The sequence below is a fragment of the Crocodylus porosus genome, unplaced genomic scaffold, assembly GCF_001723895.1.
Source record: "Crocodylus porosus isolate Cpor-Errol unplaced genomic scaffold, CroPor_comp1, whole genome shotgun sequence".
In the NCBI taxonomy this organism is placed as follows: Eukaryota; Metazoa; Chordata; order Crocodylia; family Crocodylidae; genus Crocodylus; species Crocodylus porosus.
Window position 1 is genome coordinate 104,134,701 of NW_017728906.1, and position 18,916 is coordinate 104,153,616.

Here is an 18,916-nt window from a genome sequence, read left to right on the forward strand (position 1 = left end):
GTTGAGGATGGTTAAGTGCTCATGGACACAGTATCAGAGTGCTACCTGTGACATTTATTTTTAAAAGGTCTTTGCTGTTTATGTCAGCTCCAGACTTTTGCCATGAGATTTTTACAGGTCTCTGGAGTGATAAAGATCTTATTATGGTTTAAGGTCATTTTAAATAGAATCATTCTATGCTATCAAAACACATTTATGTGTACTCCCCATAGCTACCACCCCTGAAGTAATATCTTCACCTTTTCTTGGGCTTCCTTTTTGGAAGACAGAGTCATAGCATACTGTTATCTTATTTCAATTATACTATGAGCATAGGAAGGGTGGTGTATTACAGCAATTTTCTAGAGGGCTTGTTTCCTGACAAATGATAGCAGTGCTGACAAGCTGCAAGATTTTCTACAACAAAATCCAGACAAAATCAACTACTGTTTAAAACAGTGTTCCCTAGCAAATGGTGTTCAGTCAAATGGAAAACCTCCTGCAGGGTTTCCCTACCCCTGCTGGGCCTCTGCTACAAAGAGCAACAACTGCACCTGCTGAGTTGAGTCCCAGAAACTCACAGCTAATGCATTTGGAAATCCTCTTGAGTGTAGGGCTGATACTTTGACCCCTTTACCCAAACACTGTGTTATTCAAAGAAAGTTGTGTATGTAACTTTATTGGAAACACCAAAGAGACTGTTGTCTTCATGTTTACAGCATTTAAATGTTCTAGAGTTTATATGACAGAAGATAGTTTATGCTTTCCTTTATTTATTAAGGGTACAGCTTTGCTGACTGTAGATCAGAGACGCTGGGAAGATCTGAAAAGCAGACTGAAGATAGCACAACCACTTCATCTCCCACCTCGTCCGGGTATCAAAAATATTCTGATTTTATTCATGTTGAGCCCTCGTGTTCATAATTCCCCAGGAGTCTTAAGATTCAAATTAAAATTGTAATTGTGAGGCCACTAGGAGGTTGTGCATAAGTTAATGTGGAAACAGGCTCCAACTACAGATCTCTGCACAAGGCTATTAAAATCAGACCCCCAAAAAAGGTTGTGCTTCGATGGTTTTAGGATAAGCCTTAATGAAAAAATGAAATTTTAAATGAAATATATTTGTACTTGCCTGTTAATGATATGAATGGAATGTATTAGCCTGACAGCGACTGAATGATGTACTTGCCCTGCCAGTGCCAAAGCCTTCATGCAACATTGCTGTTCAGTATTTGAAATTACATGTTCAGAACACTATTTGATCAGTGAAATCATAGCAGAAAATTAGAAATGTATTTCAGTACTGAGCAAAAATTAGATTGCCATTAAAGGGTAAGAAAAATGTGTCAAGAAACAAGAGAGAGAAAATAGTGCTCTGTGTATTTAAATCCTCTTATTTAACTCTTTCTTTTTCAGATAATGATGGCTTCAGAGCTAAAATGTATGATATAACACAGCATCCATTTTTCAAGAGGACCATTGCTGTACTTGTTCTGGCCCAGTCTGTGTTGCTGTCAGTTAAGGTATTCTTGTTTCTTGGGGCACCTTGCAATAGTGGTAAAACATGTGTGCTGCATTTTTTTAAAAACAGTGAATTATAAAGTAGGCCATAGCTTGTATTGAACTGAGGGGAATGTATTATTGCTAAATACAGCAGCCAAAGACTCAGATGGTACAAATCAATGTATGTGTCAATGGAGCTGTGCCAGCTTACACCCACTGATGATCTGCTCTACTGTTTTTAATTTCTCATTAAACTATAGTTCCGTTTAAGAGAAGGATTGCATCCAAATGCCATGCCTGCCTGAATATATTAGTTACGTTAAAAATAGAATGTAGGGCAACAATAAATAATGAAATAAAATTAAAGTGGTTGCAAGCTGACTTCTTTTTTTTCCATTCAGTGGGATGCTGAAGATCCAGTGACTGTTCCTTTAGCAACAATGTCTGTTGTCTTCACCTTCATTTTTGTCCTGGAGGTACAGTGATAAAATATGTTTTATTCAGATTAAGACTAGGTTTTGTATATTTCATTTTGGTTTCTAAATGCTATTTCCTTGCTATATATTCAAGCGGCATTTATAAAGCCAAGCAATTGGGGAACTTAAACACACAGTTTGGATTCTGTTTGCACTGTGTAGCTATGCTTACAAGGGCTGTGCGAAGCTTCGGCCACTGATTCGATTTGGTAGAGATTCGGCCTGATTCAGTGGCCAAATCTCTGAATCAAGTCAGGAGATCCTTTAATCTCTCCAAATCAAATCGGAACCTTCCAAATCGATTCGGAGAGATTTGGAGAGATTCAACAATTCGAACATAGACACAGCTTTAAATGTTTTTTCTACATACCTCAGGGTACCAGGTGGCTCATGAATGCTGAGATGGTGGGGCAGATCTAGCATCCCACAGGAGCGTGGGGGGGTCCCTGGCATGCTCAGCAGCAGACCCGGAAGTGGATCAAAAGCACTTCTGGTCCATTTCTGGGTCCTCTGGGGAGTGCACAGGGCCACCCCACCCCACCCCCATGCCCTCCTGGCTCAGTGACAGGTGCCTTCTGGGTCTGGGGGAGCACCTTGGAGTGCACCTGGGGTCCCCTCACAGCTGATTGCCAAACCGGGAGAGTGCTACGGCGAGGGGGTGGTGGGGGACAAGCTCCACAGCAGACCTGAAAGTGAACAGAAAGTACTTGGCAGAAGTTCACCATCAAGCACACAGAGGGCCCCCCCAGTGCTTGATCTGCCTCACCATCTCAGTGTTCACGAGCCACACCTGGTACCTCGAGTGATGTAGAAAAAACATTTAAAGTTGTGTCTATGGCCGTCTCGCTGATTGCCCAAATCAGCATCGAATTTTCTGATTTGGATTCAGCCGAATTGAATCGGGACAGTGATCTAAATCAACTAATTGAATCACTGTCCCTGATTCGGTCTGAATCCAAATCGAATACAGCCCATTTCACACACCCCTAATGCTCACCCTGTGCTTTCCTATTCAGGGTATGCACCAGGGGCTAGGGCCTGCGGCAGAGCCATGATCCATGATCTGCTCCCTACATGCCCACTGAACCAAGCTCTTTATCATATGAATCCTCTTCTCCCATCCTAAAAAAAAGTATATCTTATACCCATGAAAAAAGAAATGAGTTTTCTATAACTAGCTGCCTGGCAAACATGACAACCAAAATCATCTTGGCAAGGTGTAATTAACATGTGAAACTTTTACAAGATCTGAGATACTCTCAGAGCTGAGTAGGACTTAAACAAGGATTAGATATTTATATGGATAATGATATCCATGGTGACACTGGGTAAACTCAAAATAAGAAGGAATATACATCTTTTAAGCTTGTAAACCAACCACAAACTTATAGAATTTAAGAAAAAACTTTCTCTATCAGTAAATTATTCTCTCATTCCTTTGCAAGGTTTTTTGCACTTTCACCTGAAACTCCAGTACTGACCACTATCACAAGCAGGATAGTGAAATAGATGGTTTAATCCAAAAGAACAGTTCCTATGTCCCAGTGCTGTATAAACAATGAAGTGGCACCCTTGTAGTAGCCTTACTTATATCATCTCTTGTTCTTCCTTTCTCGCCCAAGAAGAATCAATGCCACTGAGAAAATAAGCAGACATAGCTAGGTTTGATCTGTGGGGTACATATAGGCCATCTTTAATTCAGCAAGCAATCCTTATTCTCCTATTCTGCCATAGAAATAGTTTCCTGGGACTTCATCTGGGCTTCAGAAAATACATTCACTAGCTCTAAATGCAAGGTGTGACATTTTGGATGCAGAAAATTTGTGGGGAAAAGAAATAAAGGTAGGCTAATTTGTATCAAGAGTTTATCCCTAATCTTAATGGGATTAGGGAATTAACCTAATGTCTCTGGAGACATTTGTCACCGGTCAGTTAACTCATCTCCTCTATGTGCATAAGAAAAATAGCAGGTAAATAGATCCTATTTTGCTGGCAAGATACTAAATGGTAAGGCTCCAAGTATGATACACGATCTCATTACAGTTGTAGCTGCTTTATTGAATTGCTCAATCATATTATTTTTGTACATTTTTAACCAACCTATAAAATTCTCACCAGGGTCATTAGTTTCTATATTATATAATATATTATATTGATAATAATTTTGTATCAAATTCTATAGTGCTGTTCTAGAGAAGCAAATTACTTCTACAGTGGTCATCATTATAATTTCAGTAGTTATTACAGAGTCTATTATTGTTCTTATTTATTTCTTGATCTAAGTATGGCAAAATACTTTTGAACAATGGTTCTCAAAATTTCTAGACTCAAGGTACCCCTTGGAAAATGCCAGCTCTTAGTTTTCTCTCATTTTTGACTATGGAAAAATAAGAAATTCTTCTGTTGCAAAGAGCTCAAGAAAGACTACACCAGGTCAAAATGTGTCTAACACTATGGATTCCTATCTGAAATCTCTGGAGTTATGTTGTGAATCATACCTGCACACCTAACAGCACTGACACAGCGTGGTACCATGTGGCATCCTTGAAAGGCTCCCAAAGTACCCCAGGGTGCCACAGCACCTTGATTGAGAGACATTGCTGTAGAATCTCTGAGAGGTAACTGTTGCTTGATAAATGTTGACTTGTTTATGACAATTACTCTACGTGGTCACTGTTCTCAGCCAGGGATTGATTTCCTAGTGGGCAAGGAGTAGAAGTCAAGTCCAAGACAAAATTCAAATTGTTCAAAGTGTTCATAATAGAAATTCCATTCAATTCCATGTTTGGGCAAACTGACAGATCTTCTGACAATGAAATAGGAAGGAAATAAAGGCTCATTCTTCCTTGGGATCAGGGTCATGACCAACAATAAGAGACCAAAGATAACGTCTTGTTATTGTCATCAAAGGAGTTCTGGGCAGGAAAGATAAAACATTCTGTAGAGTTTCTAAGCAGATTACATCTTAATAGGAAAGGTAGGAATATAAACTAAAACACTAGTTGCAAATGAATACCAGTAGTATCTTGACAAAGAATTGCAAACTGAAATTAAGGACCTTGTCATCCCTGGACATCTAGCACGTTTTATTTAGTTCACACTAAGCATTGCCATGCCGTATTACAAGTTAGAACATGTTTTGAACAGTCACATAGTTACGATCCCGGTCTGCCCTGGACAGGGCTGGAGCCAGCTGTGGTTCCTCTCTTCCCCCCTGCCCCTGCAACACTGACCCCAGCAGTGAGCACTGCAGCTTGTATGTCCTCCTGTGAGGATAGTCAACCCCCATGCCTGGAGCCCTCACCCTCCCCACCATGTACCCAGCACCACCCAGCCAGGAAGAGCCTGGCTCTGACAGCACAGGATCTGAGGAAGGTCGCATCTAACTGCATAGCTTGGTAGAGCCCAGCAGTGACACACTGCCATTCTTCGATCAGGTCAAAGAAGCACTGAGGAGATCTCAAACAGCTGTGGTGAAAGGATCCCCTTTTCAATTGCTAGCATCAATAGAAACTTCCTTAAAGGCCTCAAGTACTATAGGTGCGAGGTGTTAACACTGGAGACAGCTACAAACTACAAGGGGAGAAAACTTTAGTAGTAACAAGGTCAGGTGAGACCAAATTTATATTATATAATATAATATCTTGAAAACATCTGTGGGAAGCAGGAATTGCACTTCTTATTGTAGATGTTAAAAAAGACAGAAGGAAGGAAAAGAAAATTCTAGTATGTAAAGTGAAGGCATGCTGCTAACAGAAGGAAATATTTATTTGTGGAGTGATACATAAACCATTCTCCTATTTCTTCCCCTACAATTGGAAAACTGTGCAAATTATAAAAATTGAGAATACTACCGTGCGTTTTATAGTCAGGCTTGAATGAAAAAGTATTGGAAAACCTGCAAATCATTAGTCAAATTTTTGCCCAAACAAATATGTCTTTAAAGACAGTTTACCTTTGGGAATTAAGAAAATGCTCTTAAATAACAATCTTGAGAAAAAAAACCATCTAATTAAAGTCTAATTATTATTGCTTTTATGTTGTAACTCTTATGCTATTGGTACATAAAGTTAAGGGTTGGCTATCAACTTGAATCACAAGTACAACCACTAAATACTATTGTTCTTTCTAAACAGAGCTAATTCTTACACTTCCTTCTTGCAGCTGTGTTAGAAATGTCAACCATTCTGATCCCTGTGTTAACCAGAAAAAATTTTGGAATTCACCACACTTTTTGGCCCATGCTATTTTCTCTCCAATGCTTTGAGCCTGGATGGAGCTCATACTGGATGCTTGTAAATGTTAAAAGAAAAAAAACCTGCACTTTAAACTCAGCATGCTTCTACACTGAGCCCAGCGCATGCCCAGGAGAGGCAGTGCGTTTATTGGCCGTGGCTCACCTGACATCTGTACAGATCGGACGTTTTAGTGGAGCTTTTTTGGCACTTCTAATAGCTATCTGACTCAGCTTTAGATAGCACCAAAAAGCCCTACTGAAGCAGCCGATCTATACAGGCACTGCAAAGCCAGGTTGAAGTAACACGCTGCTTCTTCCAGTAAAGCATGGTTTGTTTGTTTTTTAACGTCTACAAACAGCCATAGTGTGAAGTAGCAAGAAGGCAGCTAGTGTAAAATTCATTTGCAATACATGAGACATATAAGTTATATAACATAGTTATAACTTTTGCTGTAAATGCTTTTACATAAAATTTACATGAATGAATATATATATATTCCTGTACATATTTACAGTGTGTGTGTATGCTTTATGACAGAGATCCTGGTTTTCTCTGTTAAAAAATCCAAAATTCTCTGATAAAAACCCCAAATTCACATTTTTCCGTGATTAAAATGAAACATCACTATATATATAAAGGTATCAATTAAACATGATGGTTTATTGATATACTTACGATTTTAAAGCAATGTGGAAGTCTACCTGTGCCCCAATCATTATAATAAAATCAATGCTAAATACTATATATATATACTATATATTTTGGTGGTTGATTTTTATTTTTTTTATCATGGAAACACAGAGCTCCCCCTGCACCCTTCATGCACCAGGACACAGGTCCAGCTGCAGCTATTCTCCCAGCCCCCCACTGCTTTGTGGCACTGAGCAGCCCTGATATGCCAGTGCCCCTCACTCCCAAGCCACAGGTCCTCCAGCCCTGCCATTGCCCCTCACTCCCAACCTGTAGCCCCCCACCCTCACCAGCCCTTCTGGTGCCCCTCAGTCATGACCTGCTGACCCCCAGCCCCCTAGTGTGGGGGGCAGGGAGGTGGGTGTGGGGTGGGGGGTTTGGGGCAGGGAGGATGTATGTGGGGCAGAGGGGTGTATGGGGCATCCGTGGCATCACGGTAAGGCACCCCCTAACTAACTCCACAGTGTGGGGGGACAGAAGCCACCCTCACTGTAGCAGCAGCCAGAGGGTGCCTCACCTTGGCAGCCATGGCAGCGTGGCTGGCATGGGTCTTACAGCAGTGGCTGCAGCAATGAGCCTCCCTGTCCCACTCCACTCTCCTGCACTGGGTCCTATCTGCTGGGCCACAGAGGCAGTTCCTGCCCAGTGCTGGTCTGGCCAGGCTGCACCCCTATGCCCTACTGTGGCCACAGAAGTCTGAGAAGGCACATCCTCGCCATGTTGATCTGATGCGTTGCCTATGGTGCCTGACCTGTCCACATGAGAGCATACAGTGGTGGGAAGTGGCTCCCACTCCCACAGATAAGCCGCCCATGGCTCCATCCCACTCCCCTTTAAAGGAGAAAATATGTGTTTTTCCACAGCAAACGAAAAACCCAGATCCCTGATTATGAGTAGAATTAAGACTGCATTTTAATTGTAACTTGTGCTTTAATTAGTGTTTAGTCATATTAGCACCAGTAAAACTCTTACTTTTTAAAACCAACTTACAACTTGAACACAACCAAAAATTTCTAAGGAACAGAACTTTATCTAGTGCTGTATAAAGTTTTGCTATGAACTTATAATTAAAATATTGCTTTTATTGTTTCCTAGGTGACAATGAAGATTATTGCCATGTCCCCTTCTGGCTTTTGGCAAAGCAGAAGAAATCGGTACGATCTCCTGGTAACATCCCTTGGTGTTATATGGGTGATACTTCACTTTGCCTTACTGGTAAGATTAATAACAAAATGCAATTCCAATGATCATTTGTTAGGCACCAACACTATACTCACAGCTACACTGTACCAAAATATAGTTACCAAATCTCAAGAATCTTATACAATAAAACTAAGACCTAGGTAAGAGACCCTGGGTGCCAAAAAAGGTGGCAATTTAGAAGAGTAAGAAATTAGAGTTTTCTTCCCTCTCTTTTATAACCCAAGATGGAAAAGATTTAACTGATATTGAAGAGGGTTGGCAGGCCTTGTGCAAAGTGAGATATGAATGAGGAGAAGAAAGGAAACTGACTCACTGGAATTGGAGACATTACCAGGAGCAGTTTTATGGGGAGCGAGGGAACAGGAGACACTTGGGGAGAATTCAGGTGAGACAGAGAGAGAGTGAGCAAGACAGAGGTTCTACGTCGTTGAACAGCACAGAGCAATAAAAGTGCAGGAATGAATCTGGCCCATTGATTTTTTTGGTTACAAAACTATATTTAATCCAGGAAATGTAAGGATTAGCCTGTCCAGAGAAAAGACCAGCATTGCCCCCAAACCCTTTTCACAAATTTAAAAGAAAAGGTTGCTGCACACCCTCATTTTAAAGGGTGTGAGCAGTTTCTTTCACTACAGGGGGAAGGTCAGATTGACTCTTATCAGCAATCCCCAGTGGTGGCAGTCACCACCCAGTCATTGTTGGGGGGCTCACCTGCTGTCTGCCTCAAGCACTACTGTAGAGGAAACTCTGCCTTGTGTGTTGTCCCTTTGTCCCCAGTATCCTCAATTTGCCCCCTGCTGCTGAATAGCTTGAAAGGCCTGTGGAGTTTCTGTAAACCCACAGCTGCCTAGACAAATAGAACTGGGCTGTTGGACATAATTACAGCTTAGTTAATAGAGCTCTGAGGTTTTTCTGGTGTTGAGAGGCTGGGTTAGTGTTGCTGAAGTGGTCTAGCCTCTTTTGTTGCTTTTTTATTGTTCAGCTTGTATTATTGAAATATTGGTGCTACCAGTTCCCAGTTTTTATTTTTAATATGTTGATTGCTTTGTATAATTCAAAGATTGATCCCAAATTAAAGGCTTTTAAGAAATCATTAAGGGACACTGTATAGAAATACGAAGTGACTTGTTTTTATATTCTAGAATGCATACACATACATGATGGGCGCCTGTGTAATTGTCTTCAGATTTTTCTCAATTTGTGGGAAGCATGTAAGTACAAATTAAGAATAACTTTCAGTACAGTGCTTATATATAGATTGAAAAATTAGCCAATTTATTTTTCTACAAGTTTCCATAGATATCCGTTTTTTACATTGCTTCTCTGTTTTATTATTCTTGCCATTTTATTTGACGTGTTTAAAATGACAAGTTTTTAAGTAAGGTGTATATCAATAATAAATTACACTTAGTAGAAATGCTATATTTTTCCCTACAAAATATAAAATTAGGAGATAACACCAGTTAAAATGATTACAAGCTAAAATTCTGAATGTATTGTACCATTTACAGCATTTTCAGCCTTTTAATGTACCTGTAATACAGTGTACCTGTATTATAATTATTTCTTTTTAAAGGATCTGGGACAAACATTGCATAAACCGGTTTGACCCAAATCAGTTAAGTCTGATACTACATTCAAACAGGTTTATCTCAAACCAGTTTCAGCCATTTTCTAGCTGATATATGTGCACTGAATATCTGTTCTGTTACAGGTTTAAACCAGTTTCTGATCACTTAAACTGATTTATGTGTAATGTGTGTCCCTAGCCTAAAAGACTAATGCTCAGTGAATTAAGGTTTTGAGCCAAAATATACTCTTATAAACTCTGATATGAATTTAGAGTAATTCCTTTTAGTGACTAGCATTAGTTCGATTTTATTCTGAGCTAAATTTACACTAGGCAAATTTTCACTAAATTTACACTAGTGTTACTGAGAGCAGAATTTGCCATTATATGCCTAACAGAGAATAATATATCTGTTTAGTAAGCTGTGATATCCTTGTCTCCTCGGAGAACTGTTCAGATGATCCAAACATTTCCTCTGAAGACTGACCTATTAGACTAAATGCAGTAGTAGAGAAAAGGACTACTGCATTGGGGTGCAAGGGTAAAGCATAAGTAAGGCTCAGAGTCTGCTCACCCTAGATCCAGAAGAAAAGTACACAGAGCCTAGAAAGCCTTGGAAATCAAAGAAAAAAAACCTTTGCTTGTTCTATGAAGTCAGATCCAAAGATCACCTTCAAGGTTTTTGACTGAGTATAGAGGATTTTTTCCAAACCCTTAACCTAGTCATTTGTACGTTTATGTTAAGAGCTGTTTCAGTCCTACTAATTTGTGCGCCATAATGCAAGGTGATGCAGAAGAGTCAACATGAGTTGTCAGATTTGTCATAATTCTGAAGAAAATTGCTCCACTAAACAGAATTTTCTGTGCCATCCAAACACTTTTAGCTATTAAACCTAAAGCAGTAACTCTGTCATGACTCTAAAATACCTGCTCTGCCTTTATGAGAGGCAGTATCCATCATCAGAATCCATTTCCTAAGTATTTTACTGAATTGTATCTCTCTGACTGCTTAGACATTAGAAGCCAAAAATGTGTGTCAGAAATTTTGTAAGTTGAAACTATCTGTGCAGATTTTGAAATCGAGTGGAGTCCCTCTCTTTAATTTTCTCTTCCTCATTTTGTGTCATCCTGACCTATTTCTCTAGGCTTGTTTACTCATTAACACCAGTCCTAGATCAGCCAAAGCATTTTACTGCACCATCCTCACCATTCTTCTAGCACAAATTTTGCTAGTCTCAGACTCTTTGGCTAGATTCAGACATTCAAGAAGCCTGAGGAGGAATCAATCAAACCTACGCAGGTTTCTCTCAGCAGCGTAGGTTAGATCGGGAGTGACTAGAACACATGTTCACTCTTTAGTGGGCAGGCGTGCAGACTGCCTGCATGGGCCGAGGCCAGCAGGTTGGGGGTGCTCCCACATGCTTCCCAGCATGCCCCGCAGGCTCCCTGGGCTGCCAGAGAGTGCTGAGCATCTGGGCCACCCCGATTGGCTGCCGGGCACAGACAAGCACAACCCCAGCTTCTTGTCGCTTCGCCATGGACGCTCCCCCACATCCAGTCCTAAGCTTCCAGAAGAGCCCCAGAGGCGCCAAGCTCTGAGGGTCCTGTCCTTCCTTAATGGGAGCCTCCCTCTTCCAACTGCCTGGTGCAAGCCTCCTGAGCTGCTGGGCATGTCCTGCCATTGGCTGCTGCTGGTGCCAGGGCTCATGCAGGGACACAGAAGCCTCCCTTCTCTCTCCTCCCACCTGCCTGCAGCTGTCGGCTGGCAGGAGGCAGAAGATGGGGCTGGGGTGAGAATCTGTGCTGGTTTGGCCTTGTTACAGCCCATGGGCTACTCAGACAGAGCAGCCAAGAACCAGGTAAGTGCTAACACATCTCCCTGCGAGAGGGACTAGTGGGGGGCTGCAAAGGCACCTGGGGTGCCAATGGACAGCAACCTAACATGAATCTATAAAGGATCTGGTAGAAGTTCGATGCACTGGTCTAATCTAAATCAATTATGTTTGAGTGTACATCTATCCAGGTCTATCTTAGACCAGGTTCTGCCATTTTTAAATCCATCTATGTGCACCAAACTTCTGTTCTGTTACAGGTGTAGACCGGTTTTTGGTCACTTATACCAGTTTATGTGTAATGTCTGTACCTGGCTATAATGGCTACATCCAGACGAGCATAGAAATTAGGTTCCCCAGGGACAAGTAGTGGTGGCATACCTTGCACCTCAGCTATTTGTCCCTGGGGCACGTCTGTACCACATGCACTTTGGCGTCCAGCAAGTTACCCTTGTGGGGTGGGGGGGCTGGGGTCAGCACTTACTTGGGGCTCTGGGTGCCTCCCAGGGCTGCAGTGGTGGTGATTCTGCTGCATGGAGCTTGGCTGGCAGCCAGAGCATGGCTCCAGGAGGCCCAGTTCCACTTTTGAGCTGCATATATTTGTTGTGCGTGCACTGCTCTGCCCTTTTTCCCCACAGGTTTTTTTAACAACTGGATAGAGGTCAAAAAAACCCATGGAAAAAAGCAGTGGAGCACCGCACGGATAGGCAGTGCCCCCTTGCACCACGGAGAACATCTAAATGTGTGGTATGTCGCACTGCAGGCAAGTTTGCAGTGCCACATACCATATAGCCGTGCTCATCTGGATGCAGCCAATGCCTATCAACCCGTGTTTTCCCCAATTAAGACAAAAAATGCTATTTTCAAAATAACAATGCAGTAACTCTATTTTTATCTCTGTTACAGAACAATAACATGAATTGCTTTCTTCTCTGTCTTTCCAGGTGACACTGAAAATGCTGCTGCTGACTGTGGTTGTCAGCATGTACAAGAGTTTCTTCATAATAGTCGGAATGTTCTTGCTGTTGCTTTGCTATGCCTTTGCTGGAGTAGTCTTATTTGGCACAGTGAAATATGGAGAGAACATTAATAGGTACAATATTTCTTATTACCTATGGATGTTTTTTAATAATCAGAGAAAAATATTCCTATTCTTCTTCTTCTTTTCATTTGGTTATCTGTCAGAAAATTAAGAGCCAGATTCCCCAGGTCCAATTCAATTTTCAGTTCACCAACTGAAAAAGTCTGGTAGGACTCACCTTTCTACTTACTTGGTCTGAGTTACCTTTCCATTTCCCTGATCCTGAGTCAAATTAAAGGTGAGCAGAAGGATGCTCTTCATTATGGCAGCTGGAAAAGTCCTCCACTGAATGGTCCTTTAGCTAGAGACTTGCTGTAACATAATGGCTATAAGGAGATGTTTCATTTCTCCTGGGATAAACCATTTTATCCTGGGCAAGAGTGCAATTGCTCAGACATCCATGTCCATTGTCCTGTGATAAATCCTAAAAAAAATGTTCATGGATAAGAAATCATGACATTTTATACCAGAACATAACAGAGTTCATTCGGGATTGCATCAACAATGTCAGATAAGCAGCAGTGTATTTAGTCATTCACTAAATCCTGATTAGAAAGGCAATACTGGGATTTATCTGTTCGTCAGGTACAACTTGTCCAGAAACAAGTGCAGTATCTGTTCCTACCCAATGTGTTGCTGCTGTACTGTGTTACCTGGCTCATCCAGGAATGGTCCCTATACCAAGATTTGGTTTGAAACAAACTAGTGGTGCTAGCTCCATGTTCTCTTGGGATTCCCCTTTATCTTTTACTGTATTACCATAAAATTACAGAAGAAGCCTCAATAAGATAGAAGCAGCAGTCAGGATCTAGCCTGACTGAGCTTTTCGTGTCTGATAAGATATTAGCCAAAATATCTGAGTGGCTAAAGTTCAGCTACTAAATACCCATTTGTTTTACAGAATAATTTTTATTAGATATATGCATGAAAATTAAGATCCCAATACTAGTAGCAGTAAAGCTGAAGTCCTGTTAAAATGCTAGAACATAGAAATGATTGTTTTTATTTGATGAATACATAGCTAAAGAATTATCCCTAATGTTAAGTGTATTTTATATTGTCAAGATTTTGTGTAAAATAAGTTAAATGTTCTCCTTCTCTTTTTGCTTAAAAAAATTAGGCATGCAAACTTTTCATCAGCTGGCAAAGCCATTACTGTACTGTTCAGAATAGTCACTGGAGAAGACTGGAACAAGATTATGCATGACTGTATGGTAAGTACAGCATAATCAGAAATAGGATAGACAAGAAGTGGATGGCACTTTTCCCTTTGAATCAGTCTCCAGTGCTCTGGTTTGATACAAAGTACAGTACACAGACGGTAGGGCCAGTGACACTAGTACAGCAAAATGGATTTAGATCAGATCTCGGGAAAACTTTCCTTGCCTATAAGAACAGTACAATAGTGAAACAAGTTCTCTAGGGAAGTTGTGGAATCTCCTTCTTTGGAAGTTTTCAGGAGGAGGCTGAAGAACCATCTCTTTGCAATGGTTAGGAATAGCAAATCTTGCATCTGTGAAAAAGGTTAGACTAGATGACACCTGATTCTATGATCTTTCTGATAGTGTCATCTTTTGTATAAGGCATATATCCAAATGGCACTTTTCATAATGAATTAGCCTTGATGTTCAGCCAGACTTTTAATTAAAATAATTTTATTTTGCACAGGTAAATTTCTCCCCAAGGGTTCAGATACATCAGATAAAGTGCTTTTCACTCCCTGGCTTAAATACATGAACAAGATTGTTGTCTTAAAACTGTTACATTTTGTCTTCACTATACATGCTTCACATTGTGGGAGTAATGATATACAGGTGATAATTCATTGACCTGCCTCATCCTGATAGTGGTCACTAATTCATCATCTTCAAAGCCAGCTCTGAAACACTCCTAAGAGTTTTTAAAAAACAAAGATTTTCTCTTGTCTCCCTAAAACTTACGGTCATCTGAAATGCAATAGTATTATTTAATAACAATATTTTTAAAATATAGCTATATATGTTGTATTAATTACAGATAAACATATAACCCCTTGTCTGTGCTATTGATTTCATTATTTACTATTTTGTTTTGAAGGTTCAGCCTCCTTTTTGTACACCAGATAACAGCACATACTGGAAAACAGATTGCGGAAATTATGCTGGTGCTCTAATGTATTTCTGTTCATTTTATGTCATCATCGCATACATAATGTTAAATTTGCTTGTTGGTAAGTGACAGTGGTTGACTATGGAAATTAGAATGTTTTCTTAGAATGCAGAAGTAGTGCTACTCTAGCTGTATTTCACAGCCCATCTTATACTGAGGGGGCTACATAAACTAACATTTTAAAACTTTCTAATTGCAACTAAATTTAAAATTGTAACCGTAATGTGTAATCACATATCACTTTAGATACTTCACTGCTATGATATAGGTTTCTATAAATTTAAAATTGATATATGCTAACACTGCAGTTTATGGGGAGAGAAGGAGGTCTTCACATAAATGTTCTGTGAAGGTAAAGAGTTGCGTAGTATTATAGCTACCAGCTGTACTAATTTTTGTAGAATATTCTCTCCAGTTGGCATTCTGGGGCCTCATATAAATTCCAGTGTCAATAGGATTTCAGTTGATTTTACTGGCAGTTAAATTGATCAACTGTTAGGGTCCAAATTTAAAAATATGAACACATCGAACACACAACACTATAGCATTGCACATGAAAAATGGGCATTTGTACATTCAACTATGGGGGCAGTATCAACATAAGGTCTTCAGGTTTTATCTATTGCAAGCACATGTAAAAATTCACAAATAGGTTAGAGTTATGCTATGTTTAACTTTTGTGTTTTTTAGCTATCATTGTGGAGAATTTCTCATTGTTTTACTCCACTGAAGAAGATCAACTTTTAAGTTATAATGATCTTAGACATTTTCAGATTATATGGAACATGGTTGATGACAAAAGAGAGGTAAGACATTTGATAATGAATACAGGACTCAGTAGGTATGCATTGTTTCCTCAAAGAATATATAACTAGGAAAACACAAAGAGGGCTGTGAAAACTCACTGAACCCTGAACCTACCAAAGGGTGCATTTGGGATGGGATTTTTTGTGATTATGAACACTGCCTAGATTCACAAAAGTTCAGTGAGCATGAAATAATGCAATTCGCCTAGTCCCTGACCCTGCAGTCACTTAGGTGGATGTTTAAACGTAACTCCCATAGTAGTAAAGTTAAATATAAGTGCATATAAATGTATGGAGGATTGGAGCCATATCCCCTGTCCTCCCTCCCTTGTCCTCGCATACACTTACATATCTTGTTTTTAGAATGGGTTACTTGAAAAGGAGACTACTTGGGAAGGGAACCAACACATAGATTTAGGTGGTTCAGTCATCCCATTGCTAAGTGACTTTAAAAGTTTTAAATACAAATCAGTGGGTTTTGAGATGAGCTGATAATCTAGATGATTGCTATGTGGAGTTCAGAGTTTATGGATACGTCTACATGTGTAATCAATGCACCTGAATTTTCTGTGCAGAAAATTCAGGAGCTTTAAATTGCCTCCCTACACACATCTGAACATGCACCTGTAGGGCACATCCAGACAAGCACGGTTGTGCAGTATGTGGCACTGCAAACACTTGTGTAGTGCCACATACCATGCAGTCCAGTGTTCTCTATGCTGCAGGGCACACTGCCCAAGCATGGTCTGCACTGTTTGTTTTTTTTTCCCCGTGGGTTTTTTTTACCCCTGGATATCCAGGGGTCAAAAAACCCTCAAAAACAAAAAAAACCTGGTGCAACACACACTTGGCCAGCACGTACTGCTGAAAAGAGGAACTGGGCTGCATGGAGCTGCACCTGGCAACTGGCCAGGTTCTGCACAGCAGAATCACCATGGCTGCAGCCCCAGGAATGTCCCAGGACCTCAAGTAAGGCTGATGGGGCCAGCCCAGTTCTGGCCTCAGCCTCCCCTACCCAACCCAGGGCAACTTGACACATGCCAAAGTGAACATGGCATGGGTGTTCCCTGGGGACAAGTAGTGGCAGTGCAAGGTACATCACTGCTACTTGTCCCCAGTGAAGGGAACCAAACATCCACGCACATCTGAACACGCCCATAGGGACCAAATTTGCTCTTGATAAGAGCACTTCTATCTAGGACTGCTCCTACCCTGCTCTGTCCCACTGCAGCAGCCAAGGGGAGCTCCAGGCTGTGCCAGCTCCAGGCAATCAGGGGGCACAGGGCCTGGTCCTGATCTCCACGGGCCAGGGGGGAGCTGTCCTGGCTGCCCAGCAACTGCCTCCCAGACACGTGGAGATTGGGTTGGGTCCCAGTCTCCATGTGGCTGGGAGGGAGCTGCCCAGCAACCAAGACAGCTCTCCCTGCCCTATGGAGATCAGGACAGGTGTACATGGATGTGAGCAGCTGCTTGGCAGCCAGAACAGCTCTTCCCCCACTGCGGATTTTGGGAAAAGTCCTGATCTTCATGTGGCTACCAGGCAGCGTTCTATAAAGCTGGGCTAGCTCTCCCCAATTCCTGCTGCCTATGCTGACTGAGAGCAATTTGCTCTGTTATTGTCTACACATGATTTTCGGCACATTAGTTTAATGCACCAATTTCTAGTACGTGTATCTAAACTAATCTACTGCTCAGTAATTGCTGTGTACATATAGATGATGACACTTTACTGTGCACTAGATTAGTCTAATGTGCAGTAAAGTGTCTCATATAGACAGACTCTATGTCCTGCATTCTGAGGACTGCAAAGTTATATCCAGCCTCCTATCCTTGAGACCTTTTAGAAGAAAAGACTTCCATCCTTTCCAGTGATGTAACATATTACAGAGTATTAAAAGGATATTTAAGAAGAACTATTTGATTCCACACACTTTAGGGGAACTGATTTCACTCCTAATTCTTTACCAGCAGCAGCCTTATTCATAATTGTTGTCATCATAAAAACTGCAGCAAATTTGTATGCTGCTTATATATTAGAGAAAAAGCTCTTTGAAAAGCAAAATGAAACATCAGTATTCTGCAACACAGCATACATATACAATGGGGCAGTTTCACAATATGCCAAGCAACACACACCTGTAAATGGTTACAAGTCCAGGCGACTTTATCTAATGGTTGAAAAGTATAAGCACAAGAGCACCGAACTTGGTTATTTTCACTCAACACTGAATCTTCCACTCTTCAACTGTCAATAATAAAGACATATTTTCAAAGCCACCTATGTAGACATAATGTTTTTATTACAAACAAACAGAAACTGGCAAAGCAACTTTGAAAAATAAATGGGCCAGACCCTCACTTATATAAATTAGCATAATGATACAGACCTGTAAGTGGAGCTGTTGCCGATATATATCAGCTGAGGATCTGGTCTTGTATGCATGCTTTTTTCAGCTGCATATTCCCACTGAGTTAAATGGGCCAAAATTTTACAAAATATCTTAAGTATAATGGACCTTCTATCACTGATCAAATAGAATGGCTGAAATATTTAGTAGTAACTTGACAACTCTTATTCAATCTTGCCCAGGGTGTAATCCCTACATTCCGTGTGAAGTTTCTGCTGAGGTTGTTGCGTGGAAGGCTGGAGGTTGATCTTGACAAAGACAAACTTTTGTTCAAGCACATGTGCTATGAGATGGAAAGACTGCATAATGGTGGAGATGTCACTTTCCATGATGTACTAAGGTAGGGTGGGGTTTTTACTTCAAGTTTTGTAACAGTTGAAATAACCTATGTTTCTTTGCAAACTAAATATTGTACATCATCCTTTAAAATGGTCTGGGGGACAAGCGTGTGCCTATAAGCATAACCTCCTCTTAACTCTAACCCCAAAATCAGTTTTTTCAAAAGAACGATTTTTACACTAGAGAATCTAAGTCCCAGAGGAGTATCCCCAGAAGGTTTTTAAATTCCCACTTGTCTTACGCTAACGTCCCTTTGCTATGTTTGTAACCAAGGGAAAACCTGACAACAAATTTAACTGAAAACAAAAATGAAACAGAATGTTTACTATACATACCAAGAAAAATGAAAAGAGAAAAATGCAACAATTGAGTGCACTGGGTAAGTGGGGATAGGGGAGTAAACATTTCAAACTTGGCTGACTCCTTACTTGTGATCTAAATGTCCTGCATTTCATTTGGTTTGAACACTAAGGCTAGTAACAGAAATTACACGTAAACCAGTATAAGTGATCAGAAGCTGGTTCAAATCTGTAACAGTAGAAGTTCAGCGTACATAAACTACTTTCAAAATGGCCAAAACTGGTTTAAGGTAAACCTGGATGTATATTGTATCCAACTTAACTGATTTAAGTTAAATCAGTTT

General features: G+C 40.6%; 1 protein-coding gene across 3 annotated transcripts in view; it reads left to right on the forward strand.

Moving 5' to 3' along the window:
* Positions 1-18,916, forward strand: part of NALCN (sodium leak channel, non-selective) — a 451,383-nt gene that overhangs the window by 423,602 nt on the left and 8,865 nt on the right. For all 3 annotated transcript variants that reach the window (XM_019529699.1, XM_019529701.1, XM_019529700.1), the window contains 10 exons: positions 761-854; positions 1,396-1,502; positions 1,884-1,958; positions 7,982-8,101; positions 9,232-9,300; positions 12,436-12,584; positions 13,693-13,786; positions 14,649-14,781; positions 15,411-15,526; positions 18,117-18,274. In XM_019529699.1, the coding sequence (XP_019385244.1) occupies positions 761-854; positions 1,396-1,502; positions 1,884-1,958; positions 7,982-8,101; positions 9,232-9,300; positions 12,436-12,584; positions 13,693-13,786; positions 14,649-14,781; positions 15,411-15,526; positions 18,117-18,274 (1,115 nt within the window). The remainder of the gene's footprint in view (positions 1-760; positions 855-1,395; positions 1,503-1,883; positions 1,959-7,981; positions 8,102-9,231; positions 9,301-12,435; positions 12,585-13,692; positions 13,787-14,648; positions 14,782-15,410; positions 15,527-18,116; positions 18,275-18,916) is intronic.